This window comes from Notechis scutatus, chromosome 4, assembly GCF_049901735.1.
Source record: "Notechis scutatus isolate UNSWTSFEM ecotype Mainland chromosome 4, rNotScu1.2, whole genome shotgun sequence".
Lineage (NCBI taxonomy): Eukaryota > Metazoa > Chordata > Lepidosauria > Squamata > Elapidae > Notechis > Notechis scutatus.
The window spans coordinates 127,478,650-127,491,546 of NC_142012.1; the positions used below are offsets into that span (position 1 = coordinate 127,478,650).

General features: G+C 37.7%; 1 protein-coding gene across 4 annotated transcripts in view; it reads left to right on the forward strand.

Annotated features, from left to right (window-relative positions):
• The window catches only part of STAG1 (STAG1 cohesin complex component), a 201,555-nt gene that overhangs the window by 154,988 nt on the left and 33,670 nt on the right, over positions 1-12,897 (forward strand). For all 4 annotated transcript variants that reach the window (XM_087964870.1, XM_026687465.2, XM_087964871.1 and 1 more), the window contains 7 exons: positions 746-853; positions 2,260-2,374; positions 3,449-3,566; positions 10,117-10,220; positions 11,217-11,309; positions 11,399-11,488; positions 11,643-11,846. In XM_087964870.1, the coding sequence (XP_087820996.1) occupies positions 746-853; positions 2,260-2,374; positions 3,449-3,566; positions 10,117-10,220; positions 11,217-11,309; positions 11,399-11,488; positions 11,643-11,846 (832 nt within the window). The remainder of the gene's footprint in view (positions 1-745; positions 854-2,259; positions 2,375-3,448; positions 3,567-10,116; positions 10,221-11,216; positions 11,310-11,398; positions 11,489-11,642; positions 11,847-12,897) is intronic.

Consider the following 12,897-nt stretch of genomic DNA (forward strand, 5'->3'; position numbering starts at 1 on the left):
GCTCTTAGTTTAAAACTGAAATGAAATGTTAGTTACAGCATATATTTTGATGTAATTTAAAATTTTAGTCCCATGTCAGACACCTTTATTTTCTGAATTCATTGGAACTTCCAGTTACCTTGCATATAAATTATATACAGAATGTTCTCTTCATAGAACAATATTTATTTATGAAAGCAAATTCAGGTTCATTTTGTAAAAATATACTCCTGCGTACTCTGGATCCAGACAATGCTTGAACAGAGTTCAGTTCATGGAAATGATGTGCCCTAATGCCTACTTCAGAGAAGAACAATTTTAGATAGACATGCTTACTCTAACAGCCCTAAAAATCTCTCACAAACTAAATAATATGGTAAATAGTAGAAAATTGATGAAAATCAGCTCTTTTCTTTCCAGTAATGAGAACCTGCACAGGCTTCAATGCTCTTTCATTAATAGAAAAGCATCTTCCATGACCATTTTGGATTAATGAATATCTTTGATGGTATACTTGGATTTATATAGGCATAAGGAAAGTATTATGATCTCATTTATAATATTTTTTGCTTGGAATTATCCTTTAGTGTAATATGAATGGCATATTTCAATGCTTGCTATCCATATAAAATCCTGGACTAAAGTCAGTCAATTTTTTATGAGGCCTACTTTAATTTTGTAGATACTATTTATTTTAAGGGTAACTTAACAAAGATGGTAGCATTGAGTACTTTTCTTGAACTTAATGTGTTATTTCTTCATTCAGTGGAAGTGAAGAAGCTTTGTCAAATGAAGACTGTGAGAATGTTTATCATTTGGTATATTCAGCACATCGGCCTGTTGCTGTAGCAGCAGGGGAATTCCTTCACAAAAAGTAAGCCTGTATTGACTGTGAATGTTAATGTTTCAGTGGCGAACCATTGTTTAACGCTGTTTGTTTTCAGGTTAGTTTTTGTTTAACATTTCACCTTAGAGATGCAATTTATATTGAGATGTTGCTTCATATTAAATTGTTAGTTTTGAGTGAGACCCTTTATGTGCACAGTTGAACTCCCTTGACTCATTAACAATCCCAGTGATAGCCCTCAATAAGATTGCCCTCTTTCTGAAAAGCAGATCTAGAATTTTAGAGTTGTCCTGGACTCAGCCCAAGATGGATTAATTCAGGTTGTTTACCCTAACTAGGATGCAGCACCAGTTGTGGTGATAGGAACAACATTCTAAATAAAGAACTCTTAATAGTTTGGAATGTGACCTGCAAATTACTCTTTACCATTGTGAATTATTTCATTATCCAGGGTTTCTGAGTGGGAATATGGTTTTATATAGTTCCAAATGTGGTAGTGGTTCAGGAAAGAATGTCTAGCCCAGTACAAACCACTTCCAGTTCAGAGGTCCTGAAAATACCTCAATGACTCAAAAATAATGAGATAGGCATAATCTGGGAAGAACCAGAATGTTCAGTTTTAGTATTTTATAGTTATAATCTTTACCCTGTCACATTTGTATCCTTACAATCCCACATTTGATAAGATAAACGTACATCTAATCTGTTTGCCATAGGATGAACCTAAGAATACCCACTAATATTAGACAGAATATATTAGAACATTACTTTTCAAAAGGCTATTGAGAACCCCCCTAAAAAAAACTAATCCCAAAGATTTTCCTTATGTTTTACTTTGAATTTTCTCCCAAAGGAAGGCTCTGAGATTGCTTAAAGTGCATATGTAATATGAATCACATTTTATATTCCATAAACCTAATATTCTGATAGACCAAGATGATGTCTTAAGTCTATCTTCATCTTGATCTTCACATTTTGTTTTATATTTCCTTCTGTAATATATCATTAAATATTTGCAATATCAAACTGGACCACCATCTTAATATTCCAGATGGAGTATTTATAAATTATGTTTCCATTTTTCACAAAGCCTTTCTTTCTCCTCCTCTTTGCACATCTTTTATATTACTTTTTATAAAGAGTCTTTTATGGGGAATTTGCAGAGCAGTATTACAATTCTCACCGTTTTAATGGTAATTATAACCATGAATAGTGTTCCACAGTTTAAGTTCCATAAATAAATAAAAGTTCCATAAACAAAAAAGTGCAGTTTGGGTGATATTTGCATATTCTCTTTATTTGACTGGAGAAGAATCTTTCTGAAGAATCTCCCTTGCTTGACTCTAATGAAGAAATACATTTGTTGTTAGAGCATTCCATAAAAAATGGACAAAAGAAAATATGTTAACATAAAAGGTGTTATCTTTTTATAGACTATTTAGTCGGCACGATCCTCAAGCAGAGGAAGCACTAGCCAAAAGGAGAGGACGGAATAGTCCAAACGGGAATCTTATTAGGATGCTGGTTCTTTTCTTTCTTGAAAGCGAGGTAAAATTAATTTATGTTCAATTTTATTTAAACTAATCAGTTTTCATAACTTTTTTCAATTAGCATTATTTTAGAAAAATTCCTTGTGTGTCCCATTACACTTGGCCAGTAAAGTATGTTCTCTTCTATTCCTATTCCTATTCACATCTATTTCTAGTTCTATTCAAATCTATTTATTGTGGCTAAAAATCTGTTTTCAGAGAATAAGCCTTATGGTAAAATTTGAACATATTTTGATCTTCACAATTTACTGTAATCTTAAGATTTTTCATAATTTGTAACTTGAAATAAGCAAGCTTTTTATAATGAACAGACCACTGAAATATAGTAAGTCACCTTATTCATTATAGTGCTATTGAGGAAAAATATAAATTAGAACTGTGCATGTTTTTTAACAGGGTGCAAGATCAGGTTAAAATAAAAAGCAAGAGAGGAAATGAACTTGCTTTAGACTTTTACAATTAAATCTGTGTTTTTCTAATATAATGCACATACTACTAATTAAAAATGACTTTAAAACTGAATATGTTTTTCTGTTACATTTTGTGGCCTTTTATTATATCCCAATATGATGAATTCACTTTCTGGTATTACGTTACCCACAGATGTATTCTTTAGTGCAGTATTAAGTGCACTTTCAGATATCTGACTATGTGGTTACAAAATATGACAAGGTGCTAAATCACAAAGGAAGCAGAGACAGTCTGAAATTAAAATTGTACTATCAGTTTACAAAGAGATGAAGATCAAACTGAACTTGTCAGTAAGCATGAGAATACTTGAAATGTATTTTAATGCAGTTGGGGAACAATAATAGAATCTTGAAAAGATGTCAGAGCCTCTCTCCATTTTAACTTACAACTAATCCAACCAAGGCAGACTTCATTTTTAATACTTTCTACCTTCCCAAGACTCAGATATCTTTTCTGTAACAGCTCAACATTTTACCCTCTCTGAATAAGACTCAAACTCCTTCCAATTTTTTTTACATATTCTTACATAATGCTGCAAGTAATACTACAAGTAGTGTCTGTGAAAATGCCTATAAAGAGTTTTGCTTGTTTTAATTTTTAGTTACATGAACATGCTGCTTATTTGGTGGACAGTTTATGGGAAAGCTCTCAAGAATTGTTAAAAGACTGGGAATGCATGACAGAATTGCTACTAGAAGAACCTGTCCAAGGTGAAGAAGGTACTCATCAGGTTTACTTATTTGATTAAAACAAGATAGCATTGTCTAGTCCAGGGGTGGGCAAACTACGGCCCACGGGCCACATCCGGCCCGTTGGTCTGTCCAATCCGCCCGCCCTGAAAAAAAATTGCTGGGCGTGGCGTATTGCCCTGTGCCGCGTGGCCCCCAAAGCTGCAAAACAGTGCGGAGCGCTCTTGGGGTAGGAAAGAAAAGAACTTTGCAAAGGCCTCGGCTGGGAGTTCAAATCACCTTCGAGTGCGACCTCTCCGAAGGTGAGTCCCCCGATCCCCTTTTTTTTCCGAGGCTTCCAGGCTTAAACTTTGCAAAGGCAAAGTTTGCACGCTGGAGCGTCTTCCCGCCGAGGAGCGGGAAGGGTTCCACCCGGCGGGCGGGCGGGCTGCTTAAACTTTGCTCGGGCGGCACTTTAAAAGCCTGCTCCCAGCACCCGAGCAACTTCCCAGCAACTTTCGGCTTCCTTTTTCCTCGTGGACGCTCACGCCTGGCCCCGAGCCGCGCAGCGCGAGGGGAACCCGGAGCGCCGCCGGTCGCCTCCTCCCAAGCAGCCCGCCCGCCCGCCGGGCGGAACCTTCCGCCTCCTCAGCGGAAGGCGCTCCCGCCTGCAAACTTTGCCTGTGCAAAGTTTAAGCCTGAAGCCCTGAAAGCCGAGCAACTTCCCAGCAACTTGCGGCTTCCTTTTTCCTCGGGTGCTCGCGCCTGTCCCCAAGCCGCGGCGGAGGGGAAGCCGGCGGGCGGGCAGGCGGGCTGCTTGGAGGAGGCTCCGGGCTTCTCCGCCAGCGCGCAAGCGCCTGCGAGTTAAAAGGAAGCCAAAGTTGCTGGGAAGTTGCTTGGGTTTACTGGGCTTCCAGGCTTAAACTTTGCAAAAGCAAAGTTTGCAGGCTGGAGCGTCTTCCTGCCTAGGAGCGGGAAGGGTTCCGCCCGGCAGGCGGGCGGGCTGCTTAAACTTTGCTGGGTGGCACTTTAAAAAGCCTGCTCCCAGCACCCGAGCAACTTCCCAGCAACTTTCGGCTTCCTTTAACTCGCGGGCGCCGCGCCTGGCCCTGAGCCACGCGGCGGAGGGGAAGCTCAGCGGGCGGGCAGGCTGCTTGAGGAGGCGACCGGCGGTGCTCCGGCAGCAGCAACAGGCAGTTCCGCCCGGGCTCCACTCAGGTGTCCGGCTGGGGCTGTCAGGAGTTGCTACCGCCGGTGCAGCTCCACAGCGGCTCAGTCAGCGTTGCCTTGGGAAGGAAAAGGCAAAACCAGGAGCCGCTGAGCCTGAGCTTCCGGTGCCACTGCTCCCGTTGCAAAGCACCGCCGCGGCTCTTCCTTTTTGCCTTTCCTTCCGAGGCAACGCGGGACTGGGCCGCGCAGAGCCGTGCCGTGCGGTAGCAACTCCTGACTCAGGGGCCTCTGAGGGGAGGGGAAGGAGGAGAAGAGGGGGGAGGGGCGATTCCCAAAAAATCTTGTGCTGACCCGCCCGTCTGTCAAATTTTAAAAGTCAATGCGGCCCCCGAGCCAAAAGTTTGCACCCCTGGTCTAGTCTCTTCCATTTGAGGCAGTGAAGTGCAATGGGCTGCTTATTTAATCTGTGTTTTCAGTTTATAAGGTTTTGGTCCCATTAAAATCAATGAAGCAAAATAGTTATAATCAATTTAAGAGTCTTAGTCAGAATTTAGCTTTTTACTTATACTCAAATCCACAATCATGTATTTATTGCATTACTGCATCCATCCAAATCAATCAATGTGACTCTGGGCAGTGTACAACAACAAAAAATAAACATTAGCAAAAAATAACCATACATTAACTTTAAAAAAAACCCTCTTCTAATATATAAAATGATAAACCAAAATTTAATTAATTATAAAATTAATTAAAACAACCAGAAACAAATTCCACTCAGCTAAATCCAAATGCTGGAAGAAAAAGCCAAATCTTAAAGGCAAGCAGCATTGAGGCCATCATATAATTGGGACGAGGGGGACCAAGAATAGAAGCAACTATCAAAAAGAAACACCTTGAAAGTCTCATATGATGACAGATGAGAGATCCTGGAGCATGTCTTCAGGAGCATGGGGGTAAGCAAGTTATTCTTGAGAAGTGATCTTGCAAGTAATCTAGTATCTAGTCCTGTCCCATGTAAAGAGGGGGGCAAGGAGAGAGAGAAAGAGAGAGACTGTAGACAATATTTCTCGAATAAAAGATACACAGAATTAAAAACTACAGAAACAATTTTGAAAAAGACGCAAGAAAAGGTGAAAAAAGTGAAAAACAATAAAAAAAGAAAGGCAAAGAAAAATATCTAAATATATTTCAGAATCTTTATAATATTAGTCTCCCTGGTGACATGTAAAAAAAGTACATCAGTTTATAAAATAATATCTCAAATTATATTGCAATGTGAATGTCAGGCCTTGTAACCACATTCTTTCACATTGATCCATCTGTACATAGCCTAAATTCTTGTCCCATTTTATCACGAACTTGCTCTTGCATTTCAAATCTCATTTTATACCTGTTAGCAGTGATCTGGCATTTATCATTTTAGTTATACTTTAGGCATGAAAACCAACTAGGTGACTTTGGGCTACTCGTTATCTCTCAGTCCATGACATCAGGCTACGGTAACAAGTTGGTCAGTTAATTCCTATCACAACCAATGGGTTGACAGTCAGTTGATCTTTACTTGTTGACCCTGTACTTGAAGGAAAACCACTAGGAAAAACATTTATACAAAATTCCCTTTGAAATTCTGTTACATATTGTTCTATATATGGTAACTTTCTGTCCATATTGAATCTTTGTCTTAATTAAAGTTATGATCATTTGAAACATAATATATGAAAACTAACAAAAAGTAAACCCTTCTAAAGTGAATTGTTTTCTTACTTTCATTTTAAGTTTTGCATTTCCTTGTTCTAACAAATCTACATATGTTAACAATTTTTCTTTGCCTATTGCTCTTTTCTATAAAATATTTGATGAGTTAAGACCAACCTAAGTATTTTCAGTTATAATGGTTTCCAGAATCTGTTACTTGTCATAAGAAAAACAACTATGGTACCCAAATCTCAAACCACGCTCTTCTAATTCTAACAATTTCTTGTTTCTTAATAACATTAATTCCTTTATCCAAACAGCGGGCAGCAAAGTACAATTTAAAATCAGGCAATCCCAGTCAATTTCCTTTGCATGTTGGAGAACCTTATGTTTAATCCTTGGCATTTCTCCTGCCATATGAATCTGGGTATATCTGTTTACTGTTATTTGAACAGTACATCATTTCTCAAAACCAATATTGTCTGGAAGGAAGCCAACATTCTAGGTAACATATTCATTTTTACTACTGAAATTCTTCCTAATGATAGTTGTAACTTTTCCCATATTAATCAATCCTTAATGTGTCAGTTTTTAAAATAATTATTATTTTAATTTTCTGTTTCCATATTCTTTAGTAACACCTTTGTTTTATCCTTAGTAATTTTAAATCCAGTTAGAACACTAAATTCCCTTTGTCTTTCCATTGCAGGTAGTTTTTGAGTTATGGCCATAATGGAGCTGCCCATCATGATTGTAACTCGTGATGGTTGTAAAACAGGTCAATCATGACCAACCTGATTTTATGAACTTTCTTGCAATAGGCATTAAGTAAACCGCTGGGATTGTTACACAAACACTGCAGTCCTTAGGCAAACTAATAGTTTGCTATGGGTGAGGTTTTGTCAAAAAACAGAAGTAAACGCCAGTTTTCTGGGAAAACTGCCTTAAAACACAGCCACATGACCGTGGAACACTGCAAACAGTCATAAATGCAGCCTAGTTGCTAAGTGCGCAAAAGTTCCATCACAAGATCTCAGAGGGGCAACCTTCAGAATCTGAGTCTTAAGGACCTCCTGGATAGGTCTCTCAGAACTTCAAATACATTGCAGTAGTCTAATTAGGAAGTCATTAAAAACTATTTTTATCCTCATCAGATACTTAATATAGCTTCCTCTTCCTATTTCCTGTACTACCTGTAGTGACTTCTATAATATTCTTGCCAAGATTCCTATTAGAGTCTTGACAATAGCGTTTTACAAAGATATCAGCTTATAGCTTCTATAGTTAATAAGATCCTTACCAATTTTCAAGTTACAATTATATAAAGACCCTGGTGATCAAGGCAAGGCAGGCCTCTTATTTATGCTCTCAATAAATGTTCCAGCAACCAGCCCTCCAATTACCACCCCACACTACCCTGAAGGCAGCCCCTTCAGTCCCCCAAACAATAGCCCCTATATTAAAAAGGTCCACAGAGTAGGACCACATTCACAGGGCAAGGCCTAGGATTCCAAATCCAGTCTATGGCTAATTGTGGTTAACTATGGCTAACAGGCAAAGTCCAGGCACAAGACAAATGGTAGTCCTCGGGGCAAAGACAAAGTACAAGGCAAAAGGCAGTTCTAAAGGCAAAGCAAGGGCAAAAGCAGTCCACAAGACAAGGGCAAGGTCCAAGACAAAAGGCTGAAGGTAGTCTTCACAGCTAGGCAAAGCAAGAGGTGACAAACAGTCTTCAAGACAAGACAAAACACTAGTCAAAGCCGGGGAAGTGTAAGCCAAAACAAACAATTATTCCTGGCAAAGACTAACTCCCCAAGGCTTCTCCTTAAGTCAGTCTAGTCCAGGTGTTCCTTGTGAGGAGGTGGGGTGACCTTCTCCTGAGTAGCCTTGCAGACCTTCTCTGAGTTTACCTACACTTTGCTCTCCATGCCCTTGGATCAAGTGGAGGAGGTAGATGTTCCTCATCAGGGGGTACCTACTGTCTATCTGCACCACTCCCTGTGGTGCAGCCGATCCTCCCCTGTATCTGTGAAGGCAGGCAGGTCTCTGCTTGGTCAACCACCTCCCCCAATGTCTGAGGGCCTGGGACAATTCTGTCCAAAACCATTGTCCTCAACCACTGGCTTCTCCAAACATGCCTGGTGCCAGTTTCCAACTCCTCCTCTCCTAAAGTTCATATTATTTAGAATCACAGGAACCACTTCAGTTTTATATGTACAGATAGAGCTGTCTTGCAGTAGATATGATCCATTGTACTTTAATTTGTAATGGTATTTTTATTAGCAATGTGTTTGAAATATTGTATTTAGAAATACTTATCTTTTGAGATTTTATTGCTTTTAATGTAAGCTTCTCAGAGTCACTTCAAAGCAAAGTGGGCAGCAAACAAATTTAATTATAAATAAAATAAATATATGTACATATTACATAGTTAAAGCCAAATAAAATAGACTTTTAAAAATCTTTAAAATATTGGAAGAGCACTTGAGATTTCAATTTAATTAAATCAGCTTGGAACTGACTTCTTAAAGTACTGTATTTTTTTAAAAAAAACTATAGTATCAAGCCATTGATAAATTAACTATAAAATTTAGATTACTTAGCCAAATTAGTTATTGCTAAGCAGTGGAAATAAATTGATAATATTTCAGTGGCTAGATGGCATGTTAAGATCTGGTCTGCAGCTTTTTTGAAAAGTCTCTGAAAAATTCCATTGGATGATAAAGTTAAAAGAATCAATCTGTCCGGATCAGCTAATCATAAGCATCTATTAAGCTTCAAAAACTTCAAAGGATTTATTCAGAGCTAACATGTCAGCATGACCTGTATGTAGCCAATTCTAAGATATGTAATTCACTGTCACTCTTGACCCTGGTTTTCCCCCACCCCTGTGGGTGTATCATAATTCATATTCTCCAACAAAACACGTTCATAGCCAAGAGTCATCACTCATGTTCTCCAATTAGAGATTTGCTCGGCAGAAACTCCTGTCTTAGTTATAATCTTTGCAAGATAAAAATGGAATACACTTTCGGTTCCAAACTGCTTTCAAATTCCTCCCCTCCCCCCTTTCTGTTCTTGGCAACTCTAAAACATGCATAGAAATATTTTATGAGTTGACAGAATTGTTGTTTTACAAAGAATTTTATTATTTACATAAGAGATAAGCATTTTGGAAACAACTTCTGTCAAACATTATGGGCATGTTAAAAAATATATCAGCAATATGTAAATTTTGTGTAACTCCATCAAAATTAATTAACAAAACAGCTCATAGCACTTCACCCTGTAAAGTCATCATGTGACCGTGTTCAAGTCTTCAACCTTTTGCCATGGATAAGCGAATCACGGTGTTGTTAAGTGAAATCTGGCTTCCCCCATTGAGTTTCCTTGTCGGAAGCTGGTTGAGAAGGTTGCAAACTCTGATCATGTTCCCAGGGATGCTGTAACCATCCACTTGCCAAGTACCCAAATTGTGATGAAATCGTGACAGTTATAAATGTGAAGCCACTGTATTCAGTGCTTTAGTGACTTGAAACAGTTACTTTTTTAAAAAAAAAAAATGTGGTTTTCTTATTTTTAGTGATATGATTGGTATTGCTACTACTATTGCTACAGGTTGTAGAAGATAAAATGTCCTGTTGTTCAGGATATTGAGCCAAACATTGTAGCATTATTTGCATAGATTAGTTGTCACATTTCATTAGTCCATCTATATGCTTTATCTCTGTAGCAATGTCTGATCGTCAGGAAAGTGCACTTATAGAGTTAATGGTATGTACAATTCGACAAGCTGCAGAAGCACACCCTCCAGTGGGCAGAGGAACTGGCAAGAGAGTAAGTTTTTTTTTTTTTTTTACTTTTCTCTTTGACCTTTTGTACACATGTTTTTTTCAGTGATTTTAAATAATATCTCAATAGGGAAAAATGATTGGTAAACATTTATCACAAATGATATTTGAGTTCAATATTCTATTTTTAATGAGTCTTTTTTATAAAATGCAAATTATTGGGATTGTTTTCTAAAATAGTGACAATTCAGATGTTTTTTTTAATCATGTCCAGAACATAAAATGTTTGCCTTGATGAGCACTCATAATGAGAATATGGAGTTGCACATCTCAAACATTTGGAGATATACGTAAAGGACTTTTGGGAGACACACATCCTTGTAACAAAATGGCTTAAGATGGTAGAAAATCTGTCAAAGATGTTAAATACTTTAAATAACCATCAATTCAATTACTGTTCAAATTAACGGTGTTAAATAAGGAGGCTTCTAACTACCAGTACTTCACAAAGTTGCAGATATAACAGAATCCCAACAGTCATGCTATCACAATTTGTGAGTTTGGCAATTGGCTCACAGTTATGATAATTGTAGTGTCCCTTGGTCATGTGATTGTCATTTGTAAACTTCACTGCTGGATTCCAACAAGTAAAGTCAATGGCAAAACTGGCAGAAGGTCATAAATGGCGGAAACCTGACATCACACTTAACAGCTGCATAGGATTTGCTTAATGAGTGTCACCAGAACGGCCATCATAAAAACAGAGTTCTCACATGATATCACACTTTATGATATCAGTTGGTGATGGAATTGCCCATCCAATTATTGTCAACTGAGGACTACTTATATTCTTTCTTATTGCAGCATTCTCAGTGGGAAAATTTTACTTTCAATTTGGGTTATAATAATAGTATCCTATTAAAAACCAGCATATTAATTTGGAGATTAATTAGACTGCTGTATAAAGAAGCCACAATTTGTATTTTGATTGGAATATTTATATTACAACTGTTTATGATGTGATAGTCCCCCTATTTTTCAGGTTTTAACAGCAAAAGAAAGAAAAACTCAGATAGATGACCGGAACAAGCTAACAGAACACTTTATTATTGCACTTCCCATGCTCCTATCAAAGGTATGTCAATAGAATGTGATTCAGTAGTAATAGTTATATGACTCTCTTTCTAATTTCTGTATTAATTTTCTTTTTTCCCCTATTCCTAGTATTCTGCTGATGCAGAGAAGGTGGCAAATCTTCTTCAAATTCCTCAATATTTTGACTTAGAAATTTACAGCACAGGAAGAATGGAGAAGGTATAGTACACCAAAATGGAGAAGTAATCTGAATAATGCTAATTTATGTTGAAGGTTTTGTAATTATTTGGAATTTTACATTTCTGTGCTCTATTTTCATGTTTGTTAGAGTAATTGCTTCAAGAAATGACCAAAATTTCTCTTTGTTCCACAGCATTTGGATGCTTTGTTGAAACAGATTAAATTTGTTGTAGAGAAGCATGTGGAATCAGATGTTCTTGAAGCCTGCAGTAAAACATACAGCATTCTGTGCAGTGAAGAATATACTATTCAGAATAGGGTTGACATAGCTCACAGCCAGCTCATTGATGAATTTGTGGATCGATTCAACCATTCTGTGGAGGATCTATTAAATGAGGTTTGCTTGTATCCTGTTTACCTTAGAGTAAAATATCTGCCTACACATTAGTACCAGAACATTATTTTAATTTTTTATTTTTTTTTGTTTGCATCCCAGAACATCAAATGAGAACTAAATTTCTATTGTATTGATGGTATATAAGAGGCCTAGACAGAGGTGGGTGGAAAACCACATGAATATGTTTATCATGGAGAACAATAGAAAGATCCTTTTCTGTTTAAAGATATTGTGATTATAAAGTGAGGTGATGCAAGGAATTTAGTTTCTGACAATGGCTGTGATGGCACTGTGAATAAAATGCAGTATTGCAGGCTAACTCTGCCCACTGCCAGGAGTTCGATCCTGACCGGCTCAAGGTTGACTCAGCCTTCCATCCTTTCAAAGTCAGTAAAATTAGAATCCATTGTTGGAGGCAATATACTGACTCTTGTAAAATGTTCAGAGTATTGTAAAGCACTATGAAGTGATATATAAGCCTAAGTGCTATTGCTGTTCATGATATTGTGATTCTAAAATGAGGTGAGATAAGGAAAATAGTTCCTCAAATAATTATTGCTTCCATTACATTTGAAAGTGGAAGAGAAACCATCTGTATAGGCAAGAACTCTGACCATATTTCTAATAGATACTTTGTTTCAATTTTGGATAGTTTCTATTATTTTCAACATATGACTATAAGACGGATAGGAAAAATTGTTATTAAGCAGTGATTGTTAAGTGTGGCATCACATGACTGCACCTGATTTTACAACTTTTTTTTGCTGCAGTTGTTAAGCGAATCAGGCATGTTATAAGAGACATCATGTGATCACTGCTTGTGACCTTCAGGCTTCCCTATTGACTTTCTTCTCAGAAGCCAGCTGGGAAGGTTGCAAATGGCGGTCACATGACTGTAGGATGCTGTGACTATCATAAATGTCTAATGGTTGCCAAGTACCCAAATCATGTTCATGTAACTCTGGGGATGTGCAGCAGTCATTAAGTCATTTTTCAGCGCCGTTGTAACTTTGGACAATTGCTAAATGAATGGTCATGAAATGAAAGATAC